General features: G+C 40.6%; 1 protein-coding gene across 8 annotated transcripts in view; it reads right to left on the bottom strand.

The window, feature by feature from the left end:
• The window catches only part of RHOBTB1 (Rho related BTB domain containing 1), a 66,473-nt gene that overhangs the window by 7,808 nt on the left and 31,400 nt on the right, over positions 1 to 27,265 (bottom strand). For 6 of the 8 annotated variants that reach the window (XM_072971458.1, XM_015243408.3, XM_072971457.1 and 3 more), the window contains 4 exons: positions 11,890 to 12,075; positions 8,374 to 9,353; positions 6,582 to 6,700; positions 436 to 586 (listed from right to left, as the gene is read on the bottom strand). In XM_072971458.1, coding sequence (XP_072827559.1) covers positions 436 to 586; positions 6,582 to 6,700; positions 8,374 to 9,353; positions 11,890 to 12,075 — 1,436 coding nt within the window. Of the gene's footprint in view, positions 1 to 435; positions 587 to 6,581; positions 6,701 to 8,373; positions 9,354 to 11,889; positions 12,076 to 25,300; positions 25,433 to 27,059; positions 27,149 to 27,265 lie in introns of those variants that run through there. The other 2 variants (XM_072971463.1, XM_072971462.1) reach the window with 2 other exon arrangements.

The following is a 27,265-nucleotide window of genomic DNA, read 5'->3' as shown; positions in this document are numbered from 1 at the left end:
GATTTGAACACAAGCAACCTGGGTCTGTAGCCTATGTTCTTAACCACCGCCTCCTACTGCCTCTTCCTTGGAGGCTGTGTCTGAGCACGTTATGGGGATAAATGGACACAACAATTTTGTTTCCAATTCTGTGGTCCACTGATGAGGCAGAGTGCACACAGCATGGGCCTCGGGGGCAGTGGTCATGCATTACTCATGTTTATATATGCGGCACCGAGCAAGACCTGCTACCTAGTAGGTGCTTAGGAAGTAGCTGTTGAATTGAGTTGGGCTGTCTGATACATCTGATCAGTTCCTGTCACCCTACACAGGGCACTCCTATATTGGGTGATAAAAAATTAATTTTTCATTCCCTGGAAATCTTGCTTTTGCTTAAATGTGCTTTTGATAAATATGACAGACAGACACTGCATGGCCCCGAGTCATCAGCCTTACCTGCAAGTGCAACCAAGTGTGGCAGGCAAAATCTGTTTGCCAAGGCAATTAATTCCAGTGGGTCCAGGTCCAAGTTAGGTGACAACTGCTTGGTATAGAGATAATCCAATACCGCCTGCATTGACATCTTGTTTATGTTCGGGAGGTATACCTGAAATGTTATTTGAAAAGGTAAGTTCTGCTGAAGAAAGCAGGGGGCACATTCTCAGGCTATACTGCTCGTAAATAGCCCAACTGGGGGACTGGTTATTAGTGGGTCTGGGGCACCTGCTCTGAGGCTGTGCTTAGAAGTCATTCACTATTTACGGCTTTAAACATAACAGTTTGATTTGTAGATGACAAAAGAGTGGGGCTGCCTGACAAAGCCTGATTTGGAATTTTTAAATGGCTATTTGGGCTTATAAATCAGACAAATGGGCTGTAAATGTATGATGACATTATAGGCCCTCCTTGCCAAGTACCTTATAATACTCTATTGTGGGGAAAGAAATCTCCTAGCAACATGACAGGTGCCGGGGGGAGCTGCACACCGCACTGCTGCCGACACACGATACAGCCCAGCTCTCTGAGATGTCAAAACAGAGCATGAGCAACCACCCCCGTTGCCACGGCGATTGGCTTGATTCCAACATTCTATCAATATATGCTTGCATGATATACACACTTCAGTATTTTTCCTACGGCACAAGCACCTAGATTCAGAACTACTGGAACATTATCAGGTATCAGCAGATTGAGAGACTCCAGAGAAACCTTTGCCTGGGAGGACATGTAGGGGAATGGCTAGGCAAGGGGAACTGTTCACTGTTGGCTCCCCCTAATCTCCCTCCTGACTACCTATAGTTGTTGCCCATACACATATACGCTAGGGTTTGCTAGGGCACCAGGGACGGCGTGCTAAGCGGAGTTCCCAGTGTCTGGGCATGGGTCAGTGGGGGTGTACACGGTAGAGCAGCTATTCTTCATTTTCGGTCTCTCACTCCATGAGGTGTGCTCTGGCATGGTGCAGAATGGTACCTCTAGTGCTTGCTGTTGGCATGACGACGATTAGAAGATTTAGCCTAATTGAAGGCCTCCTGTGCACAAGGTAATGTGCTAAGAAGCTTTCCACATGCATTACCTACTTTGATCCTTACATCCGTCCTAGGAGGAAAAGACTATGATTTTTGCCATTTTACAGATAAGGAAACGGAGGTTCAGGGAGGTTAAGTCCTGTGTCCAAGGTCACAGAGCTAGGAAGTTGGGACCAATATGTGAACCCAGGAAATACAATTCTAAAGTTTATAGTCAGAACTGCTGTGCAGGACCGGAAACCCTTCATGGTAAGGAATAAAGCTACAATGCAATAAAGCACCATATTTCACTAACAGTTTTTAAGAATAGATTTCTAAGCTCTAAAGAATGAACAGTTTTAAGGTGGAGGGTATAGGTCAGTGGTACAACACTTTGGTCCCCAGTGCCCCTGTTAGGAGGAGAATACAAAATTAAAAAAAAAAAACAACCTAAAATAAAAACTTAAATAATAATAATAAATAGAATGAACAATTATAGACTTCTTAATTCTGGTACTGAATAAACCTCTATACAGTATATAAAAATATACACCTATGTATGATTACATCTATGTATTATTTATATCTGTATTGTATATCTAATCTCTCTCTCCATATATTTGTGTGTGTGTATTTGTCTATAAAATGCCTCCACAATCTACAAGGGGCTCACAGCCACTGCAGTCTTCTATAGTGGTGTGGTTGCAGAATGGTTTAAGCTATAGTAACCAGCTGTATCATTTTCCTGCATGGCCACCAGCTACCTCAGAGAGGGAATAACCTTTCAGACAGACCTTTCCCTTAGTGTATCAAAGGGAAGGCCCAGAAAAATTCTAGAAATACTGAGAAAATTACCTGCTCCCCTCTCTGATAGAGAGAAAACAATTGTGATTCTATTAATAAGGTGCATGGGTTACTACCATCCATGACTTGACAAGTGTGATCATTTCAAGTTTCTAGCATCACGTCTACAATAAATAAAACTTGGCAAGTAGAAACTGTTACTGATACTATTTTAAAATAAAAAAGCTGTTGTATTGTAATTAATTACTACTCAAGTTAATCTTAACACTGGTTATATTTGTGTATATATATGTTTACATATACATACATTTATCTTAGATGTGAATTTATTTATAGATACAGAAACTTGTTCTATGTGTATGAACATATGGCAAAATTTCACTTCTCTAGAATGGTGTCTGGGTTAGTACAGCTAGATAATTGAAGGTTAATTAAGCTGTGAAATTTTAAAATTTGGGCCATTTTGATAGTAAAAATATATACATTTTATAAACTGCTAAGTGCTATAAAGTGTTTATTAGTGATTATAAATTTTAAAAAACCCAGAGCTTCCTGTGAACACCTACTCTCACAGGGATGGGAATGTCTGCTGTTTCTGAAAATAATGATTTGGAGGACAGGGCAAGAGGCTAGGCAGGCCCAGGGTTGTGACACTACAATGCTGTGTGACCTTTGACAAGTCATTCACCCTCTCTGATCCTCAGTTTCCTCATCTGTTACATGGGAGAGATTTGAAATAGATGACATCTAAAGTTTTTTCTTCTTCACTGAGATTATGGATTTTGAAGCTATTCAGATTATCTTAGCAATTTTTGGTAAGAGTGTATGCCACATAATGGCAAAATAGACATCTTAAATAGAAATTATTTCTGACAGCAGCAGATGACAAATTCCAGCAAGCAGCCCTGCCCCAATACTCCCAATATCTTTGGAGTATTCTGACATTTGTAATCATCCATGACCTGCTGTTTCCTTCCTGCTTAATACAACACTAACTTTTTTTTTTTAAAGCATTGGTTCTTTATGGCAAATAATGTTAGGAACCCTCAGATAACCAGCAAATGAGAATAAACTCAAAACACTTTCAGAACATGCTTTTTTTTCCCCCTCATGGTTGATTTTTTTTTTAAGGCTGTTTCTGTGGTTTCAACATTTATAATTAATTGTATAGCAACAGAGTGACCATTTCTGTAGAACTTTAAAAAATGATATGAATAAAAGAAATGGAATTAAAAATTTTGCATCCTACCTGCTGGATGTAGCTTAAAAAAAAATAAGAGTAATGGAAGAGAATACAATGCTACTCTAAAACTATGACCCATATTCCAGTTTAGTTGGTTTAAAATTTTAATTGCAAAGATCAACTCGGACTATTAGGCTTATAATTAGAGACGGTCTTATAGAAAATGAGAAAATATTCTAGATCCAGAGCATTGCTTACTACAACCCAGGCATGCATTTTTAATGAACCACTTGCTGAGTACCTCTGGGGAGAGAATTATGCTTACTGCTACATTAAAAGTAATGAGAAAAATATAAGTAAAATACAGTGTCCTCTTAAATATTAAATGACAAAAAAAGTAACATCAATGGGCATATTTTATTTCTTTCTAGATATGCATGTGAATTCTATTAATGCAAAAAAAAAATAGGCTGGGTTTTTGTGGGGGATGTCAGATTTTCAAAAGACAATAAAGAGTAAAAAGGTGGCCTAGAAAGGTCCATGTGAATATGGGCCAAAATTAACTATGGAGTATTTCTTGAGTCTTTAACCCAGTGCTTCTTCTTACCCCCGTAACTACCTCTGCCATACTTTGCTGGTTCAGGGAGGGAACTGGGGGCTGGTGACCTTAGGGCTTTCAGGTGACAAAGATCTTTAACTCCTCATGGAAACACTTTAACAAGGTCCTCCAGGGTAATAGTCACTAACACTTCCTGAGCATGTGTATGTTCTGGGCACTAAATTCGATGCTTTACATGTGTATTCTTATGCTTACTTGCCCTTTGAAGAAAGTTCTCCTGTTGTCCCCATTTTTGCAGATGAGAACACAGGTTAAAGGGGGTCAGTCACTTCCCAAGTTCAGGCTGAGACTAGAGTTCATAGCTATATAATGTTATAGTCTATCCTGGAAATAAAGAGAATGGGCAGGAAAGGGTGGACATGGCCGTGGCTCACAGCATTCTTCCCAGATTAGCTATCTGGGCACAGACCTGCCGTTGCTTGATTCCATGGTCTTTGTCTTTTGAGCTGGGTTGAATCTATACGTCTCTATCAGGCTCAGCTGCATTCTAAGTAGTGAGTGACCTCACTGTTCTTGACGGGTGGGGGTGGTGGTGTTAGGTCCCCGGGGGAAACGCTAAACAGGTGCCGCCTCCAGGAGAGGCTGTTATACCACCTTACACTTGTGTGTTCACATCTGCTGCCAAGTTTCTGTTTTGGTCACCTCTCTGGCACATTTTAATCTGGAGACAATTACAGTCCATTCTGGGAAGGGATAAAGGGGATTAGCATTTGTGAGGTCAGCTCCGACAGTGTCCCTTTGTGCCTGGGCTCCTGACCTTGATCGAGTCCTCTCTGCTGGGTTAATAGCAGGCGCTCCGTGGCACCACCAGCACACACTTCAGTGACCTGGAAAAATCAGGGAAGCCAGCCTCCGGGCTTTGTATCTCTGGAGATGACTGAGGTCGGTGACATGCTGACCTGATGAGGCGTTATTAATTGGTGGCTTCCCCAAATTTTCTTGGAAGTGAGAAGGGAAGCATATCATCAATGCAAGTGGCATCAACCTAAGACTGACGCCAGCGACTGCGTGTTTTGGGCTTACGAGGTGCTTCACAAGTACTGACTCACACCTCACAGCCACGCTTTGCGTTTTTAACGTGTTTTCCAGATGGGGAGGCTGTAGCTGGAGGCTGGAGCTCAGAAAGGTGGTACCTGCCCAAGACCACACAGCTTGCACGCAGGGGAACTGGGGATCTGAGCCCCTTCGTCACTGGGCAGCATCCAGCAGCTGTAGTGTCTTGGTATCAGTGCCCCCAAACACCTTGTAGGGTTCAGGAAAGACTGCATGTAGCTACAGGAGAGGACCTCCTGATTTACAAAGGCTGGGAGATACCAGCAAAGGTCATCAGGATAATTCTAGTATCTTTTCTCCAAACAGCAGACAGTCTTTTGCTGGGGATTGGCTTAGAAGCAGCTGCAGTTTGTTCTGGAAACAGGAGAGGGGCGTAGTGACGGCCAGCCACCCTGGCTTGTGATGCTAGGATTCTGTTTCCCTACTTGGGGATGCAAATGCAGGCTCCTGGGTCACAAAGGCAGTGCTCAGATTTCTGATGTGAGGGCCCCTCTGGAAAAATTAGCCATTGTTTTCTGTATTTCTGTTCAAAGTTTGGAGAGATGCTGGGATAAGCAAAACCAGCCCCTGAGGACAGTAAACTTGATGGGGTGTCCCTGTGTGTGTGTGTGTGTGTGTGTTTTTAAAGATGGCTAAGAAATACTTGCAAAACTCAACAAAAAATGCCTACCTCCAAACTAATTCTTGAAGGGAATTTTTCTTTCTTTTAGAACAGTTTGTAAAAAGATGAAGATACAGGGTCTCTTGCTCTGTGCTCTGAGAATAACCCACTTTTGGAGACAGGGCCAGGGTTTGACAGGTGACCCAGTGGCTTCCACTAGACGTAGTAAGCACTGAGAAGCCTGGTTGGAGGAGTAACCCTTTGCTCCGTTACTGTTTCCCCAGAGTTGACAACCCCTCTGAGAAGGCAAGTCAGGGCCGAGCCTCAGGGAGTGCTGTAGCTTAAGGGGACCTCCTAGGTGATCTCGTGCCTCCCTCATCTTGCAGATAAGGGAACTGAGACACGAGGTGGCTTTTTAAGATCCCTCATCTGTTAGGGACAGAGCTGAGCCCAGGAGGTAACTGACTGAAGAAATTTTTCACTGTCTGGAACTTGGGGGGACAGGCATGACCCCTCTTTTATGTGATTGATAGTATCTTGCCTGGTGACATTTGTTAAAAAAAAATACAGTTGAGCATGTGTTCAGGGATGAGGAGAGCTGTGAGGATGAAAGGATATAAGAGCACTGAGGGGCTCACAGGTAACAAGTGAATGGTGGACAATCCTACCTCGTAATTGCAGAATCAGGAAGAGGGTAACCTAAGACTCAAGTACCGCCTAAAAGACTATTTCAAGGAAGCAGTTAAAGAATTGAAGTCCTCTGGCTAGTTAAACACCTTATATACACATGCGCGTTCATAAAGATACCACTGGGGCTTTTCGGAAGGCACGTACCTCACTGTTGGCGCTTTCTACAAACGACCCCCCGAACATGGCAGCCATCCACTTGCAGCTACAGATCAGCAGCGGTTTGTGGGCACTGATGGCTCCATCGTCCAACTTAAATGTCACATCTGCCCAAGGATTGAGGAAGCACAACCGTGAGCCAGCCTCACCCAGAGCCCCCCCTCCACCCCCCTGTACTCATCAGCCTGTGTCTCAGATTCTCTCCCAGACCTTTAATGACCGATGTTGCATCCACCCCTGCCTCGGGCACACCTACTTCTCTCCACGGTCTCCAAGGATTAAGGAGTGAGCATTTACAGTTGCACATCAGGTCACAACACACATTCTCTGAACCATAAAGTAATGTAGAGGAGTGGAGTATTTGTTCATCCTTATGATGAAACATTTCATATGGAACATTTGTCACATGGTTAACATTTTGTCATGTTTGCCTTAGCGCTATATATATACATATATATGTGTATATATATGTATATATATATTTCATGTGTGTAAACATTTTTTAACAGCATGATACTTCACTGCTAGCTACTTTACCAAGAATTTTCTAAAAATAAGAACATACTCCTAGATAACCAAACCATTATCATTCCTAAGAAAATTAGCAGTAACTCCCTCATATCATTCATTATCTAGTTCATACTTAAATTTTTCTTAAAAATTTAATTGTAATATATGTATTTATATACACACATATATATTTATTGTAGAGAGAATCCACCTGAGGCTCACACTGGTTTTCGTTACTATGCCTCTGCAGTAGGAGAGGGAGATTTCATCACCTTCACTTTCGGTCCATGGTTTAATTTACTGCAGGTTTGTAACGTATCTTTTCATTAACTTTCAAGTTTGCTTCTGTACCATGATGGTCAGTGTGCGGAGTAAGTATTACTCAAAGCTTTAAAATTAAGCCACAGATGTAGTTACCACTTATTAAATGGATGTTACAATGATAGGCATTATGAAAGATACAGATAAAAGCAGAAGTACCCACATAAAGAGAAGTCAGGAAGTCAGTTTTTTATACCAAAACACACACACACACACAGGACAATTACAGAAGAAAAACAGCACAAGCATGTAAGACGGTGCAGGTGTGGGCTGGTACCCCCTCTTGGATACGGGCCACCAGTGCACTTCAGCCATTCTGCAGGGGCGCTGCGGGCAGCACTCGGCACACTTATCGAAGGCAAAGAGGGGGCAAGAGACACAGAGAAGAGCAGGGTAAAGGAGAGTGAGGCCGAAAGGAGAAGGGAGAGAAACAGAGGAGGCAGCCTGTATGGGAGTGCAGAGGGTCACCAAGGTCGCCTCAAGGATTTCAGTGGCCTCAGGACCAAAGGTCACTGATTTTTGTCACGGGTAAGTGCTGAAGGGTCCGTGGAGAACAGACTTGGTCAGGGAGGGATCCTGAAGGATTGTGAGCATCAAGCTGACTGGCTCAGGTTCAGGGATAACTTGACCTCCCTAGAGAAGCATCATGACACCACAGGGCTGTAGGGGGCAGCTTGGGTTCAAATCCTGGCTTGACCATTTCCTACCTGTGCCACATGGGTCAGTTATATAACCTCTCTGTCCCTCAGTTTCTCCATCTGCAAAATGGAGACCATATTTAACCCTTAAGTCTGATGAGAATGAAGTGAATACATGTAACTTAGGTACATGGGGAAATAAAGTACTTACATATATTAGGGATGGTTATCCTTTCCCCTGATCATGTTTGGCTAATGTTTGAGAAAACATAGCGAAAGGTATTGTTGACTTTGCCGTTGAACCCACTCACCTGAGAATGTCCCCTTGCTGAGACACTCTTTTATCCGATTGGCTTTCCTGACGTGAAAGGCTTTTGTAATTTCCTGGTTCATGAAGGCTTCCTTGTTCATGATGTTTTCCACCATCATCCTCAAGTCAAACATCTCCAGGACCTCGGCAATCTGAGCCAGGCCCACCAAATCCTTTTCCTTTTCATCCAGTTGCCCTGTATAAAGGAACTGGAGCAGGGTCCGGAAAGGGCCTGGCTGGACGGACGAGTCCATCCTGACCACGGTCACGGGGCCCACTCTCTTTGAGATGGGATTGACTTGCATTTCCCTGTGCATGCCAACGAACCCCTTACTCCAGCCCGACAGAGGCTGCGTCTCCCCGACCGGGCCCCCAGCTTCCAGCCCCGGGCTATCCTGCTGGAGCAGGTTCCAGCTTGAGAACTTGCCGTGATTGGCCTGAGGTGTCCTTGGGATGCCCTCTTCCCTTTCCTCGTCTGGGTCAGGACTCCATGCCTGCTCCTGGAAATCCCTGCTCTGCTTCTCAGTCTCACAAGCCCCTTCGATCCAATTTGGGGTTTCTTCACATTCCATTAGAAAAAGATCGTAAAACTTGGAAGAGGAGGTAGCAAGGTAAATTCGGTGCGCGAAAATCTGCTCCTGGTCCTGGAGGACGAACAGGACGTCGGCACACAGAGGATTGTCCAGTAAACAGGCAGCTTCATTCGTCCCCATGGAGGGACATTCTGGGACCTTGATGACTGGTGGAGGGGCTTTTGGAGGTAGGAACGGTGCCTGAAGCAAAGGTTTCTGAACTTTCTTTAAATGGGATTTCCAGAACTGCAGGTGCCGGCGGGCAATCAGCGCGGCTCGGATTGCGTTGTCAAACACGTCCTTGATTCCAAACTGGTCAAAGACGCTTGTTTCATAGTAGGGTATGCCGAGCTCCTTTGCCACCTCTCGGCCTTTTTCCGGGGGCAAAATATCCCCTCTCTTTATGGGCCTGAAATAAAACAGTTAAATTAGAATTGGTCTTATTTGAGGGGGAAAAAATAATGTCCAGGGCCTAGCTAAGCATCTAATTGAACTATACATTTAAAATCCTCTTTAAGCTTTTAACTGGACTCTTGAAAAATCTACCAAACTTGAGTCTTTCAAATATAAAAGACTTAATGACTGCAGAAAAAAATGCTTTCAGTAGTTACAACAATAACTTAAGTATCAGCAATTTACTAGGTATTTGATCCTGGGCAAGTTATTTAACCTCTCTCTAAGCCTCAGTTTTCCCATCTGTAAAATGGGAACGGTAACAGTGAGTATTTGTATCTTTAAGGAATATTTGTATTTTTGGGGTGGGGGTTAGGTTTATTTATTTATTGTTGTTTTTTAGTGGAGGCACTGGGGATTGAACCCAGGACCTCATGGTTCAAGCACACAACTCTACCACTGAGCTATACCTTTCCCTCTTTAAAGGACTATTGAAAGGTTTAAATGAGTCATTTGTCCAGCCTAGTACCTGTTCCACAGTAACTGCTTAATCAATGTTAGCTGTTATCCTCATTATTGTCACCACCACCACCATCATTTTCATCATTATCACCTTATGCTTAAACTTTGCTCTATAAAATGAATCCATATTCATTTTCTCACTTGAGCCTCACAATAACCCTATGGGTGGTATTATTTTTGTTCTACAGGTCACATTTGTGAAGTGCTGAGAGATCTTTACTAAGCAGTCGGAGTCTAGAACTTCCTAGTTCTAGACTAAATGGTCCACGTCCAACAGCTCATCTCCTCTACTGGGCTAGGGAACCTTCTTTCAGATCTCACCCCTTCTCTTCATTTCCACTCTCTTCAGTTGGACCTTCATCATCCTTTGCTTGGACTAGTGCATAAGCTTCTTAGCTAATCTTTCTTCAGATTCTCCACATTTTAGCTCACTGTGGTTCTCACTGTGGCACAAAAATATCCTTACATAATACAAGTAGGACTTAGCTACAATTTTTAAAAAAAAGTTTCCTCTAGTTCCACAGAGCCTGTGAAATAAAGTCTCGGCCCTTTGTTAGGAGTTTGGGATTAACAGATACACGCTATTATACATAAAACAGATAAACAACAAGGACCTACTGTACAGCACGGGGAACTATATTCACTTTCTTGTAATAAGCTGTAATGGAAAAGAATCTGAAAATATATATGTGTGTGTATATATATGTATGTATATGTGTAACTGAACTGCTTTGCTGTACACCTGAAACTAACATTGTAAATCAACTACACTTTAGTAAAAAAAAAAAAAAAGTAAAAAAAGAGAAGGATAAAGTCTAGGCCCTTTTGGCTGCCACACGAGGCACATTCACAGTCTAATCTCACCCAGGGAGGCCAAACCTTTGGAAGGAGGATCCACAGAGTAGTGCTGGGGTTATAGCAGAACCACAGCTGTGCAGGCTATACTTTTTTTTTTTTTATTGAGGGATATTCAGTTTACAATGTTGTGTCAATTTCTGGTGTACAGCACAATGCTTCAGTCATACAGGAACATACATATATTCGTTTTCATATTCTTTTTCACCATAAGCTACTACAAAATATCGAATGTAGTTCCCTGTGCTATACAGTATAAACTTATTTATCTATTTTATATATACCTGTCAGTATATGCAAATCTCAAACTCCTGTTTTATCCCTTCCCACCCCTCTCCCCCCGCTGGTAACCATAAGTTTTCTATGTCTATGAGTCTGTTTCTGTTTCATATATAAGTTCATTAGTTGCTCTCTTTTTTTTTTTTTTTAAGATTCCACATATGAGTGATATCATACAGTATTTTTCTTTCTTTCTGGCTTACTTCACTTAGAATGACATTCTCCAGGGCCATCCATGTTGCTGCAGATGACAGTATTTTATCATTTTTTATGGCTGAGTAGTATTCCATTGTATAAATACATCACAACTTCTTTATCCAGTCATCTGTTGATGGACATTTAGGTTGCTTCCATGTCTTGGCTGTTGTTAACAGTGCTGCTGTGAACATTGTGGTGCAGGTGTCTTTTTGAATTAAAGTTCCCTCTGGATATATGCTCAGAGGTTGGATTGAAGAAAATGAGAAGATTAAAAGCACTTGGATATGTGTATCTGTATGAACCTCATGCTCCTTGGGCCAAGAATTGTGGCTGAGTGCTCTGAATATTAGTTAACTTCATTATAGTAATTTCAAGAAAGACATTATTATGAGTAGCTAACTTTTAGTTTACTACTTTACAAATTTCCAAGCACTTTTATACATATCATGTCAAAATTAGAGAATTCCCTTTAAGCATTGGCCAAATAATGGGTTCCTGCCTGAGAGGTGCTGGTGAGCATGAGAAGAGCCAGGACATACCCCCTCGTGATTCACAAGCTAACTGAAAGCATACGGCTGGTGGATGGGGTCCCAGGGCCACCGAAGAGACATCAAGAGACACCCAAGGCTACAGAGACATCTCCTCTATCTCTAAATTTTAATTTGGCAGGCACAGTGAAACTGAGTCTCTTGGCTTACCTTGCTAAAGGGCGTCTGGCTCTATTAACGGCTTCAAGATCAGCATAGCGGAGATCTAGCTGGCAGCCAACTAGAACAACAGGTGTGCGAGGGCAGAAGTGCTTGATTTCTTGATACCACATGGTTTTCACATGATTTAGGGAATTAGGATTAGCAATGGAAAAACAGAGGACCACCACATCGGACCTAAAAGGAAATCACAAAAGACGCTGTATTGCCTTTTAGCTTTTCTTTTTCTTTTATCACTGTAGTTCCTCCCTTCCCCACATCCATCTAATGCCATATCATGTCACAATTTAAAAAAATGACCGGATATTAAAATATATCTCGGAGTCATGCAAACAGCCTGATAAGCCCCCACATTCCAGCACCAACACAGCCTGAGTTCATTTCCATCTTGCATGGCAGAATGCCTCTGCATTGAAAAGTTTCCAGTGAAGTTATTTTATGTTCTAGATGGTTACCCACACTGGACTCATTCCTGGAACCACCACATGCTGAACTATTTCTGTTCATCACCAGAAATAGTTTCAAGATAAAAAGAAAATAATAAAGAAACTACCATTTTCCAGTTTCAACATAAAGATGATGATGACTCAATGAGATAAAGCAAACAGTTTAAACATGACTGAAAATGTAACGGGTATTTGCTGTACAGGGTTGGCAAATACACAGAAGGATTTCTGCCCTTCTTTTCACTTAAGCGCAAATGTAGAGAGCACAACCACTTATCTGTTCCTGAAAAGAAAAATTTCTGAATTTGCAGGAATTTTGACTCTTTACTAGGTAGAAGGCAAGAAGGTATTATTTAACATAAAGCTAGCAAGAGTTAGATGGATGGCTAGTAAGATGAGAAAATGCTGGAAGCAGATTTCTCAAATGTTACATATGACACAGAGCAGGGTATATGGGGAAAAGAAAAATTGTTTTATAGTCATTTTTGACATCAGGATCTTCCATTTTCTATATAGTAACTTACCATTCTAGAAGCCAGAGAACTGTTTTACATAACAGTTGTTCAGTTGTGGTGTTTGACAGCTGCTAAAAGGTGTCTTTAATAATTATGAATCATTTTTCTAGGTTAAAATATGCAGAATCATGACTTTGAAAACACGGAGGCAGAAGACTATAAAGAATAGAAAAAGTTATGCCCAAGGATGCAAGACTATCTTGCAGCTACATTCAGAAATAAACTTATAATTTTATTCGATGTTAATTTATTGCCTTTATTGTATATGTAATGAGAAGAATCAAGTCGATGAATCAAAACACCTTCTTTTTAAATCTTTAATGAGCTTTTCTCCCTACATATCATTGAAGACAAACAAATATATCCAGGCAACCATAAAATTTCTAAAAATATTCACTTGCAATGCAGCAAACTGCAGGGTGCTTACATTAAATGTAACTCACAAGTTGAGTCTTTAAATTTATATCCAAAGAAAAACTGCGCCAGGCCACAACAAATAAAGGGGAAAATCTTGACATTAAAATACTTACAAATTATAAAAGAGGACCTAAGACTCAAAGCACATGAGTGTATCCATCTGCATGTTTAGAATGCCCTTGGAATAAAGATATTATCAAATATTCTTGAGCACTAGAAAATATAATGTGTGTAAAATATGCATTACTATTGAAATGAAAGGGAAGCATGTCTTGTCTTTGGGATTCTGATTTAGTTAGTGGAATATTCTGTGCACAGTCTTACTTCTAATTAGCATAAATAACAGTATCCAGTAAAGTCAAGAATGCTTTGAATTTTACATTTTTTTAGGAGTTGAGCTTTCTGTTATTCATAATCCTATTTATATAGGATATCTGGTGCAGCTCTGCAATAAGCTTTGTCCCAATCATAAAATAAAGCTGCCAAGAATTCTGGCACAGTAAGAGTAATATGGCAATATCTGAGGTTCAAAATCATAGAGAAAGAATTGAGGAAACGCATCTTGCACCTAAATGTGGAATAGCATGTATATGTACAAAATTGTTCTAACTGGTGCCTTTATTTTCATGTTAAGGCACATGGCTATAAAGGAAGTCATTCTTGGAGCTTAATTTATATGACAGACATGTAGCTAAATGTCAATTCTGTTATCTAATTTTATGATGCAGCATCTGAGGTTTTGAAATCAGAGCTAGCTCGGTTGCCAAGGTTACCGTGATAACACTCATACCACTGAACATACACTAGTTGCTATCCAGATGACCTGTAAACAAGTACAGACAGGACCTTGGGGGTTGGAATAAATGGAATCTCCTTATGATAGCAGCACAATGCCATTGCACAATACAGGTCCGGAGGGCCCAACTTCTAACTATGTTGCATCAATATCTCAGTGCATGAAATGCTGTTGGAAAAGCTAGAAAAAGAATTCAATGCTCTATAAATATTTGGCCTGAAAAGGATGAGAGTTAAAGAGAAGAGGGTATACTGAGAGCCATACTTACTGAGTCAAAATTCTATTTGCATTCTTGGACTGGAGTTATCCTTTTTCCTTTTTTCAAACACAAATTTAGAGGCTGTGAGAATCTGTCCCCATTATTTTACATTGAAAGCAGTTAAAAAATTAGATCCTATTTAATCTGCCAACTGCTTAAATGTCTTTAACCCTCGTTGATTTAAATACAAATGCAAGTTAAGAAACACCACATACAGATTATACAGAATCCTAGTCTTTAGGCCTATCATACAAGTGTAGTATCTTACACCTGATTTTAAACAAAAGCCTGTGAATCAGTGGACGAAGTGATGGGGCTATAGAAAGATGTGGCTTTGATACACCTCTCCTTAAACCAACCTGCTTTTCTAACTCCTGATTCCTAACACATCAGTATCCTCTGTGATATAAACACCTACATGATCCAGTAACTATTTTCAGAATGCCATTTATTCCCTCTAGATGTTGAGCCAGTTTTCTATCTAGTCAAAGGAGGCACAAGACCTGCAGCTAAGAATATCCCAGCTTTAGGCACAATTCCAAGGAACCAGAGATATTAAATAACTTTTAATCAAAACATTCATTCCTGCGTGGAGACTGTTCAGTGTCTGACACAAGTTCATGTTTTAAAATGCCATTCCTACGAAAGATAAAAAGAAAAAGGCAAGTTCCAGCATTTCTACTTCTATGGCTCTGTGACATTTTTTTCCTTTGAAGAGTTGAGTTTAAAAATAATTGGGAGGGGGAGGTGTGATGAGGACATTCTCACATATTAGGCAGCAGGGTTAGCCCAGAAATGACCTCAGAGTTCCTATTTCAGCTGTAAAAAGGATCTGATAGGATTTAAATGGAGTCCTACAGCTATTTGGAGTAGAAAACACAAGAGTTTGTGAATGCAGAGGCAAAGCATGTAGTAGACAAAACTCTATTAAACTCCAGAACTTGAATACTGAGGAGGGTAGGAAGGGATGTGGAATTTTTTTTTTTTTTTTGGATTGGGTTAAGTGTCTTTATTAAGGAAAACCAGGATTACAAAGGATTTAAGAACGTGTGGTCTCAGTTGCTTGCCTGTGACTGTTTATTTTTTGGAGAAAAATATGGTCTATTTGTTCCTAAGGGGAAAATATCAATATAAAAATGTCACTAGGATACTAACACATCAAATGATGCCCATGAAATAATTTGTTGATTAGTTAAGTTAAAAACAACCCAAAGTAAATCTACTTTGAAACAACTGTGAATCTCCAGTTTCAGGGAGGGGCGAGAGGTGGGGAAGGGATGAGAGACTGAGTCATCCAAAAATTCTTGAGCTGATAGGGCTGACCTCAGTTGTATCAGTTTTTCTTCAGATGTTAAACAAACAAAAAAACGCATATTTTTTCAGCTATCTTTTAAGGAGAGCACTGGCCAAGGATAGCATATGAAAGACTGGCAGTGATACTTGGATAACATGAGGAGTGCATGCAGAGTTGGGACTAATCTTCGCTGGGGGATTAAAGAAAAAAAAAATCTGAAAAAAGTCCACCTTACCCACATATCTTGGCCCAAGAAAAACTTTTTAAAAAAAACTTTATTATACTCTTGATTGGATATTGCTTTATTATACTCTTGATTGGATATTGCTATGGACATAGAGTCAAAATTTTTATGGGAAGCCCCTTAAAAATAGATTGCAATTAAACACGTAGCAGATTTTCCTTTTAAGGTAATAAATTGTGTATGTATGTATGTGTGTGTGTGTGTGTATGTATATATATATATATATATATATATATATATATATATATATATGTATGTTTTTTTTCAAGCTAGACTTTACATATCAAATGCCACACGTTCTCATGGCCTGCATTTATATCTGTAGTCAAATACAGCACACTTGGTGGGAAAAGAGCAGGGAAGCAAACAGTAGCTAAATTCATCCTTTGAAGAACTAGTTGAGAAAGGAGAGATAATCAATATCAAAAATTAGTGTTAGGAATGAATGTTCTACTTTCTTTCCTATCACAAAAGTATTTTCCATCTCCTTAGTTTGTCTTCCCTTTTGGAGTTCCCTCTGTTTTGCTACCACTGTCCAGCTAGGGAGCTGTGGGCCTTGGGTTTTCTTAACCGCTTAAGTGAAAAAATAATTCCTAAACGATCCTTTGTCCTAGAGCTGAAGATCAGGCCAATTCGATGGGCAGTGTGAAGGTCAGTGGACTCTTTCCAGTCCTGCAGGCAGCTGTGAGTGGGAAAGCGGGTGCCCTTCTCTGGTGTGCTGATTCTGGTTGGGTCTCTTGCTGCTGAACACTTGGTGACCCAGGGTGTGCTCACAATTGTATTTACCTGAATCCTGCTTGGAAGTATCTCCTTTTTAAGAGATACTTCTAAGCCTTTTCCTGTGCAGTAGGATCCCACTTCTTTATGTCACCACTGCCTATTATTATTATTATTTTTAGTAGAGACTCCCCTGTCCTCTATATTGGTCAAGATCCTGATCACATTTCAGTGGGCTTCTTTGTTAATGTACATAAGTCCTGTTCTGGCAAAGATTCAAGTAAGAGTCTCCCCCCCCATAACCAAGGAAAGCTCTTTACAGAGACATTTTCAAAACCATTTATGTCAACAAAACACCCTTCATGCATACAGTCTGACAGCGCTTTGCAAACAGACAGGTCGAAACAGCACAAAACAGCTGAAAGCATGGCAGAGAGAAGGAATGTGTAACATGTGGCTTTGGAAAGTTTTAGTAGGGGAGCAGCCCGGTGTGTATGAGATGTGGAGGGAGTTGTCAGTGATGGTGAACATAACCACCTGGAGATGAATGGCTGTGTAAGCTCATACTCATGGAAAATGGAGAGGCCTGTAGGGGAGCGCCTGGTAGGGGGTCTGGGGAGAGAGCAGGGCAGTACCATGCAGTGCCCTGGGTGTGAGCAGAGAAATCAAGTCAATACTTTACCAATAGCAGTGAGGCTTCTTAAGTACAGATGTTATGTGGGGAAAACTGTGAAAACACCCTGAAATATATCCAGATTTGGGAGTGATTAGCATGCGCAACTATTTCTTCTAAGTCTGTAACTGTATGTTTAGTAGGAAGCAAAATTTTAAACCAGTCTTCCCCCACCCTCCAAAAATGGGGCCAAAGCAGTGCACGCTCTTAAGTGCAGGAAAGCCATATCAACACCCCACCCATGCCACCAAATCCTAAGATAGATAATACTCAAGTCTTAGAAATGGTTGACTCTGTTATCATGGTACAAATATCACAGAAGGCAATGACCTGACCACAGAGAAGGTTGTGGGTATCATCTAATGGAAACCAGCTATTTTTTACTTTATATCCCATTTTTCTACCTATGCTCTCTTCACGGTATAGATCTTCTGACTTATGATGGACTTATGTCCTAATAAGCCCATCAGAAATTGAAAATATCATAAATAGAAAATCATTTAATACACATAACCTATCAAACATCATAGCTTAGTCTAGACTACCTTAAATGTGCTCAGAACATGTACATTAGCCTACACTGGGGCAAAATCACCTAACACAAAGCCTATTTTATAATAAAGTACTGACTATCTTATGTAATTTAGTAAATACTGCACCAAACGTGAAAAGCAGAATGGTTGTGTGGGTACAGAATGGTTTTAAGTGTATTGGTTGTCACCCTGGTGATCACGTGGCTGACTGGGAGCTGGGGCTCCCTGGCGCTGTCCAGTATCACTAGAGAGTATCGTACCAGGTATTGCTGGCCCAGGAAAAGATCAAAATTCAAAACTCACAGTATGTTTTCTACTGAATGTGTATCACTTTCACACCATCATAAAGTAGAAACATTGTAAGCTAGATCATTGTAAGGCAGCCACTGTCTGTATTCTTATACCTCACACAATCATCCGAAAAGCTGAAATTGGGGGAAGCACAAGTAATTAATTAAAAGAAATAGCTTAAGCAATCTCATTTAACTCTTGGTCAATGAAAGGAGGAAACACTGATACAGAGGCTTCCTTAACAGGAGAAGGTGAAACTGTGGTAATAAATTCCCGCCCTCTTGCACCTCATTCTCATTTCTCTTTGGTTTGCCCTGAACCTAAATGACTGAGGAACTTCCTTCCTACACGCTGATTCTCCTCTTAAGAGCAAGACTAGCTACACATATAACAATGCCTACACATCAGCTAGACCGCCAGATGGGACGCCTCTGGGATTAACCTCCCTGACTCTTCTGAAATGAAACTGTGCAGATCATTCCACCACATGACTAAAGGAGTTTACCCAGTCTTCTCACCAATGGTCTTTGAATCAGTAAAGGCACAGGACTTGTCAAGTGATTTATCCAATATCAAAAAGCAATCTATCAGTCAATCATTTCTCCCAGAAATATTAACTGATAACCTCCTATGTGCCTATGTGCTCATGGAGACATTGGGGATACAACAGCTAAAGACACAAATTGCTGTCCTCATTGTGCTTATCCTTTTCACGCTTATATCCTACTGGAGATCGGAGACAGTAAGAAAAATGTGTAAAATATTTAGTATACTAGGGAGTGACAAGTGCTAAGTAAGAAACAAAGCAGGGAAAGGAGCAGAAGTTGCTGTTCAAATGATGTGGCCACAGAGGGCATTACTGAGAATGTGACATTTTAGTAAAGACCTGAAGGAAGTGAAGGAGCTGACAAGTTGATATCTGGGGGGGGAAACACTATGGAAGAGGAAACAGCTAGTGCAAATGTCCTGAGGCAGGAGCATTCCTGGGGCATTTCCCAAGGGCGAGGGGGAAAACAGCAGGAACTAAGCTCAGAGAGGCATTGCTGGGCTGAGGTAGGGAGGGCCTCATGGGTGTCTGGCTCTTATGTTGATTTAACTGGTAGATGATTTTGGTTTTTTGAGCAAAATGACTTAATATAATTTATATTTTTATATATACATATATATTTTTACAGGATCACCTCACTGTCATAATGGGAATTGATTAAATGGTGGTGGTGGTGGTGGTGGTGATGGTGATGGTGATGGTGATGGTGATGGTGGGGTTGTCAGGAGGGATAAGACAGAAGGAAAGGACAGTTAAAAAATAATAACCCAGAAAGAGATGATGGTGACTTTGGCCTGGGAGCAGCGCAGGTGGTGAGATGTGGCTGCATTCTCTGCGTGGAAGATAGAGCCACTGGGGTTTGCCAATGGACCAGGTGTAAGGTGTGACCAAGAGGAGTCAAGAATGATGCTAGAATTTTTGCCTTGAGCAATTCCTTCTTCCCTGTTCCTGACAGCTTTAGTTCAGCATTTTAACACTGAGTTGTAACTGTTCATGTTGTTGTCTTCCCTACAATACTTTGAGTTTCATCTTTAAGGATTTCATTTCATTCCTTTCCCACTGTGCACAACACAGTGTTTGTAACAAAAGAGGCCCTCAATTACTGTTTATCAAATAAAAAGGCCTTATATAGATATCGGAGGATTAAAAAATGTAGATTCAAATGTGCCTGCAGGACTCAAAATCTAAAAGAAATAAGTTTAGGCCTAAAATAAGTCAGTTAGGGGAAATGTTAGGGTTTTAACAAAGAAAGAAGATAGTATGTGAGCTATTCTATTTCTTCAGACAATTATTGCTGAAAGATAGCCATTTAATATCTCTAGTATATAGCAGAGATTATCCAGTGAATATATATTTAAATTATTTGAATTTATCTAAAAAATCCATTTATCTGATCTAATTGGATACTTTCAGAACACCAGAACAACAATGGATTAATGATCTCTTCCAGGAGTTAGATTATCTCCAGAAGCAAAGGAAATACAAAGAAATAGGCAGGTTACTTTCAGGATTAATTCTGGGTTAGTTCCACAGAAATGAAGCTTAAGGGAACACCCCCTATTTCACAAATCATCTTGTTTTTTTTTTTAAAAAACATACCAGCACACCCCCTCACCCCACAAGTAAAGCACTAAATTAGATAACCAAGGTGATAAGTTTAAAAGAGAATTTTGGTAATTTGCTTTATCTTTCTGTAATTCAGGACTTTGTCAATCTGACTATATTCTCTAGGCTGGGGGCAGAGGAATTCTGGGGAGAAAATAAAGTAGTGGAATAATTTTGGAAATCTAATAAATGATCAATATAAAAATTGCCAAAATGATTATTGTTAAGATTCACTAAGGAAAATATCTGTGAGAATGTACTATAAACCATAGGTACCGATATTGTCAGATAAATATGATTATGGGTTCAGAAGTCACCAAGGACATATCTTGTATATTGTAGCTAATAAGAATGGCAGAGCATTCTCATCGAAAGAACTCTGCCTTGTGGCTTACCAGCTCGTGTCCTTAATTGACACGGAACTGCTGAAAGATGGTAATAGAATTATCCTCTGAAGACACTGCAGAATTACTCAACAGTCTCCTTTCTTCTTACCACCTAATTTAAAAGGGAAAACTACATGGGCTGAAATATATTTCTTCATCAGAAGATTCCAGGATAGAAACATCACAAACTGATGTTTTCATCCATGATGAAAAGTCAACACACTTAGCTCTATTTGACCCAGCGTGTCAAGCTTGCAGTTATTAAGTAGTACCAGAAAAAAAGGTAAAAAGGAGGCAGAACGCAAGATGTTACTGTACCGAACAGTGCATATGTTCCTTATTCTCTTTACCCATCTCAGTGGCCTCATTTGTCCTATTTCTGCAGCATCTTTTGGTGCATCGACACTTTTCTGGCTGAACCACAAAGGACCAGCCTTCCCAGCCACGTGACCAGTGTCTGGGCAGCAGCCAGCATCCTCCAGGGTCCTGGAACACGAGTGACCGGGTCATCAATCAAGCCCTGTTCCTATCTCATTTGTCACTGCTGCTTCCCAAGGACAGTTTCATCCTACGGGCAGGGCTGGGTCAGGCACAGGAATCCCAGCTCTTCTGATATTTTGTCCTCTGGTTATAATACAAGATGTACCAGTTCAGAGCAGGAGGACAGTGTAGGACAGCAGACTGAGCGGGGCACAGAGCAAGGCACAGACATATTTTCTGTGATGCCAGATAATCTGGCATCACTGCAATCCTACGCTCGAGTGTGTTAGGACAGAATTCATATATTTCCACTGCATTTACAATTTTTAATTACTTGTATGCATTGATTCTTACATATTTTTTGTTTTGGATTAGCAGTAACAATCCACTTTCAACTGTTCTACTTAATACCCTCATCTATGGGTAAATGGATTAAAAAGATACACATATAATTATTTTAAAATAATTCTTACGGAGATCTTGGAAATGATACCCAGAGGAGAAACAAACTATAGTTGGAAAAGCGTTAGTGTTAATACATGTGATTCTCTGCTTAAGAATACTCATTCAAACAAGGCATTCCCCACAAAACTTCCAAATTCAAAAATCTGGTGGAAAAAGGGGGAGGTTTGGGAGGTGGCTGACTCTGCCTCCTTCCTTTTCCTCTTGACTTCACAGCATTCTCCAGTTCCAGAACAAATCAACTATGAAAGACAAAATTTTTACTTTTTGATGGAGAAACTGAAAGCTTTTCACAGAATGTGTTATTCTCTGTTAGGCTATCGAAGGGTACCTGGGGTCAAATGTATCTTCTCAGAAAAAGATGCACACGTAAGGACAGCCAAAGATAGAGGCCACTTGGTCAGACTATGATCCACACAGCCGAAGGCTCTATCTCTGGGAAAAGGGAACCAGCATGATTTGTGGACAATTTGATAGTGTCCCCATATTAGCTCTGGGATGCTTGAAACATTCCATTTCTCATACTCAGCTATTAAGGATCTGGTCCTATTTTTTTTTTCCCCTAAGTTCACACGAATGATTTTTTTTCAATGAGAACCAAGTTTAAGTTCTATAAAGAAAACATATATTGTTAACCATGCAAATTTCCTCACATATAATAGGCTACTTTGCACATAAAAATATTTTATTTAAAAAAAGATTGAGATACAATTGAAATACACTAAACTTTGTATAAAAAGTGTTCAGTTGGATTAGTTTTGATACAGGCGTAGACTCCTGACATGATCAATCAAGAAAACAAACATCTCCATCACCCCTAAAGTGTCCTTGTGTCCCTTTGTAACCCATCCCCCTTCCCACGCCATCCAGTGATCTACTTTCTGTCACCAGAGATTACACTGCATTTTCTAGAATTGTATAGAAATGGAAACACACACAATATGTGTTCTTCTTCCCCTAGTTCCCTTTACTCAAAAGCTCTCTCTGACCTTCAGAGGATTCCTCCCATTTGCCTGAGTTTCGGTTAAGAGCGTTGTGATATTTTCCGGGCAATGTTTACCAAAGCATGGCCTGAAGACTGGCTGCTTTCTAATCATCCAGGTACTTGCTAAAACTTGCTGACTCACCTCTCCCCAGATCTCTGACATTAGATAACCAGGATGCTCAGGCATCCTCAGGCACGAGCACTAACAGTTTTTAGTCTAACCTCTTAGGGAATTAACTATTCCTGTCCCTTGGTCCAACGAGCTCCTCTTATGTCTTCCTACTGTTTCCTATAAACCAGGCAAATCTTAGTCCTTTTTACACAGCAGTGCACAGGACTAAAGAGCTTTAGAAAACAAGCTGCAATAATTTTCTTAGATCCCTCTGCACCACACGTTTACAAGTGTGGTTTGGATTACTTTTCCATAAAGTACCCGCACTGGTAACTTCCCTTTGCTACTTCGTTACCAATTGATAAAGTCTACCTTCAGGGTCAGGACTTGGGTGAAGAGCGAAGCACTTGCCTCAGGGGCCAAATTTAAAAACGTCCCCAAACCCTGAGGAATCCAGATGAACGATATTTTTTCAAAATATCAAAATTAAGGCAAACAAAAAGTCTATGATGAACAAAATTCCAAAATTTAAAATCAAGTCAGGACCAGTAATAGTGCCATGCTGAACCTGAGATGGAAAGAAAAGGTCAGTAACAGCGATCCTATCTTTTAAAATCTATTATCATTTACATTTTACAGCCAAGGTGAATGCCTTACTTGTCCCACCCTAGTCCTGGACCTGGTCCACCTCTACTTGATATGTTTCTCTGTCCAACAGGCTTTTCACCATCCTGAGATCATCATTAGAATGTTAGTTCTGGCCCAGTGTTTGGAATACACCATGGACTATAAGGGCCACTTCGGAACACTTCATCTAGACACATTGGTTGTTTCTTACTTTTCCCCTTGCCATTAACCACAAGTATGACCAGTCCCACACAAAGACATAAACCCTGGTCACCCACAGTCCTGAATTTTTTAAATGACCTCAACCGATCATTCAAAATGGGATATATTCATGCTGTATCTGATTACATGTGCTTTTGACCTGAAACTAGAGCCATCTTATCTAAATAGACACACAGATACCATGGCTCTGATTAATGTTATCATTTAAAACATGTACTGGGCTTCTTTTTGTGTGTGTGTGGAGAATGTTTATTGTAAAAACATGTACTGTACTTCTTATAGGACCTAAAAACATTTGTGAAAAATCAGTGTGTAAGAATAACCTATATAATAAATGAGTTCCAACTGACCTGAAAATATGCCCAGAAACTGCTGGGTGTAAGGACAAACAGGACAAATACAGTGATTCTGAATGCTTAAGTTAAATTTGGAGGAAAAAAGCATGTCATATACAGTACCCAAGATTCCCACTAACTCTCAAAAAATTCGCTTGGATGTATCATTTTTACTGAAAGTGAAAGGACTCATTCACTCATAGATGAACATAAAGAATTGTTATTTGCCATGTATTGAAGAACTTAAGGGGAACAATGGAATATCAGAGCTAGTGATCAATGGTAAATCTGGCCTTCCAGGTCCACATGGAACAGTGTAAGAATGAGACTAGACTAGGAATAAATTTAAAGTAAGTTCTGCATCCATCATCATCATCACCACACAGCATGGAGGAAAGAGAAGACACAGGCTTTGGAGCCAGACAGAACCAACAGGAAAGGTTCAGTTCCACTCTTTCTTAGCTGTCTGATGTTGGCCCCTTTCTGTGCATGTTTGCTCGACTGTGAAATGAGCCTACTTTACAGGGTCCCCACAAGAATGACAGGGGATAAGATATGTGGAGCCCTGAGCACAGGCCTGGCTCATGGGGAGCCCTGATTACATTGTCACTGCTGTTATCACCACCTCCAGCCCCATAGGCTTTAGGTGTTTGAAGCTTCTCTGACCCTGAAACAGATCAATGGTGAAGGTTTTCAAGGAGGGTAAATGGTAAAATTGGTCATTATTTGTATGTGTGGTGTGAGTACAGGAGAGGGACCAGGTGAGATACAGGTGTCCTGTTGAAGGCAGACCCATCCTGCTTGTCTATGTTCTCAGTGCCAGGTACCTAACTGTGAACACCTTCTTATAATAGTTCAGGCAGAAAACTCTTGAGTGATATCCCTCTAAAAAGAGGCTTTTTTTTTTCTTGCCAAAAAAGAGCAGCTGATCACAGTCATGGTTATTATGTACAGTTTCGTTCTTGACATTTTAAAAGATCCAGAAAAGAGCTTCAAAAGTTCATCCAAAAGTGGACAGAAAGTAGGTGGTAAAAAGAAGAAAGAGTTGGAGTCATTCGCTCCAGACAAAAGAGGGCTTGGGAGATTTCAGGTGTGTTAGTTGTGTTAGGACGCTGATGCTATGCTGCTACTTTTCACGTCCATCGACTAGAAGGACTTCCATCACTGCTTTTTCTTGGATGGACAGTTTCCCTTCCTGGAGAAAAGAGGTTGGCCAGATGACTCTTTGAGATCACTTCTCATTCTAAGCCACTGCACAAATACGGAAGTGCAAATGGATACCCAGCCCATCAACGTGGGGTGGTTTTTGGTTGCATCCTGTTCAAAATGAGGTCAAGGTAGCTTGTCATGATGAAAAGAGTGGGAGGAACGAGTCAGTCAGAGTGGGTTTGAATCTGCTCCTGAAACCCCCTGTTGGGCAAGTTATGGTAGTAAAAGAACTCAACTCTCTACTCACCTGTGGCATGGAGATCATGTCTGTCTCCTAGGGTTCCTGAAAGGATTAACTAAACTCATGTTGGTAGAACACCTAATATTTTGACTGGCATACTGAAGGTCTATGATGAATTGGAGCTGTTATTCTAGTTGGCTAAAGAAAAAAAATGGGTTGAATAGTTACCTTTGAATCATAAAGAGAGCTATGACATTCTGGTTGTAATTATACCATACTAGGAAGATTGCAAATTCAAGTCACCAGACTGACACCAGCCTGGCGGACTGAATCCGCTCAGCAAATCAGAGCTTGTCTATGCAAAGGATGTTTGAGGGGGCAACTTATGAACTCCCTTAGTGCTAAGCAGCAGAGGAAACTGAAGGCGAGGTCTAAGACATCTTGATATGAATCTGGTTTCTCTCACTGTCATCGTAAGAATCAAATGAATTATTTTAAAAAGGTTCCAAATACATTTCCAAGTATAAGGAATACATCACATCCCACTGACTTGTAATTCACACCTAGTATAGTGAAACCATCAGTCAAAAAACTGGTTTGCAAACCAAACTGATTGTCAGAAAATGTAATTATGATTTTTTCCTTCACAAATGACATGGATCTAAAAACGAGAGTCATACAGGAATTAAACAGCTCTCACATAGCAATGAAATACAGCGGTCAGAGCCCTATACTGAAATAAAAGAAACTACTACTATCAGACATTCCCATAAAATGTAATTTTTTGGTGCTACATCAATGCGGTATCACATATTTAGCATTTACAGAAAAATGCCGGGATCCAAGACAGAACGGCTCTGGTTTTGTTCTTTACCAGTGTTGGGATTTGTGGCAGGAAGCCTGGAGGCTGTGGAGCATTGGAAAAGACAGAGGAAATACAAGGTACAAACATGCACGTAAAGTGAGGCCCACTGACAGCTCGGCCAAAAACAGGGAGTGTTTCCTGAAGCCCCTCTGTGTCACTCAGAGAATCAGACTTGGCTTGGAAAGCACATCCTGTTTCCATCAAAGGGGGATGCGGGTTACAGCTGATAGAACCAAATGTTACAGACAAGGGAGCAGAACAATGCACTTTGAACTGATAGAGTCACATGAAAGAGCAGCTTATTTTTGTTGGGAGTGACCAAGCACAGGCATGACGTGTAAAATGATCCCACATGCATCAGGAAGCCAGGCGAGGCCCAGTGCAGATGCCTGTCGGTATTAGATCTATGAAGGCCCCGCGCCATTACATCACCCCTGAGCAGGAGTCTCACATGGTAATGAAGCAGCCCTTATATAAGCACAGGACCAGTTTTACATTGGGGGGCCAAGTTAAAATTCATTATCTCAAATACATAAATTTTAAGTGACAATAAACCACTGAGATTATGAGGCGGCCTGTGGAAGCTAAACCCGGTATCTCAGTAGGTTCATCTTTATTCACCACACCTTTTTAGAAGTCGGGGTACAAACAGTCCTTTGAAATATACTGTATTTATCCTTACTTTACTCAAAGTCATCATTTCATTAGGTTTCCTTAAAACCACAGGTGTTACAAATCTGACTGCATAGTACTTATGAGCAGGTTCATTTATTGTTATTTTGTGTGTATGTGTAATAATGAGACAACAGAAAAAACTGAAATGGCAACAAAGATAAGAATCAAGAACATCAAGGAAAGGAAACAAAACAGGAAACTCAAGGAGAAGAAAAATGTCTATGATGCTGAATATTAAGTTCAAAAGTTCTTGTTACCAAGGGAACATTAAAATCAAGGTCTTACCTCTATATGCCTCTTTCTGAGACCTCCTTGAACAAACTGGTCTAAATCATAGATTCTTTCAGTGTGTGAACAACTTCTCAGGAATAGGGCAAACCCTTTCAGCAGTTTATTCAGTATTTTAGACCACTTGGGTAAATGCCAACAAAATTCTGTTCAGAGGTTTAAGAGACTACTGGCTGGAAGGAATAGAGGTATTTTCAGAAATG

The sequence above is a fragment of the Vicugna pacos genome, chromosome 11 (assembly GCF_048564905.1).
Source record: "Vicugna pacos chromosome 11, VicPac4, whole genome shotgun sequence".
Taxonomy (NCBI): Eukaryota; Metazoa; Chordata; class Mammalia; order Artiodactyla; family Camelidae; genus Vicugna; species Vicugna pacos.
This window is presented reverse-complemented; position numbering and strand designations above follow the sequence as displayed.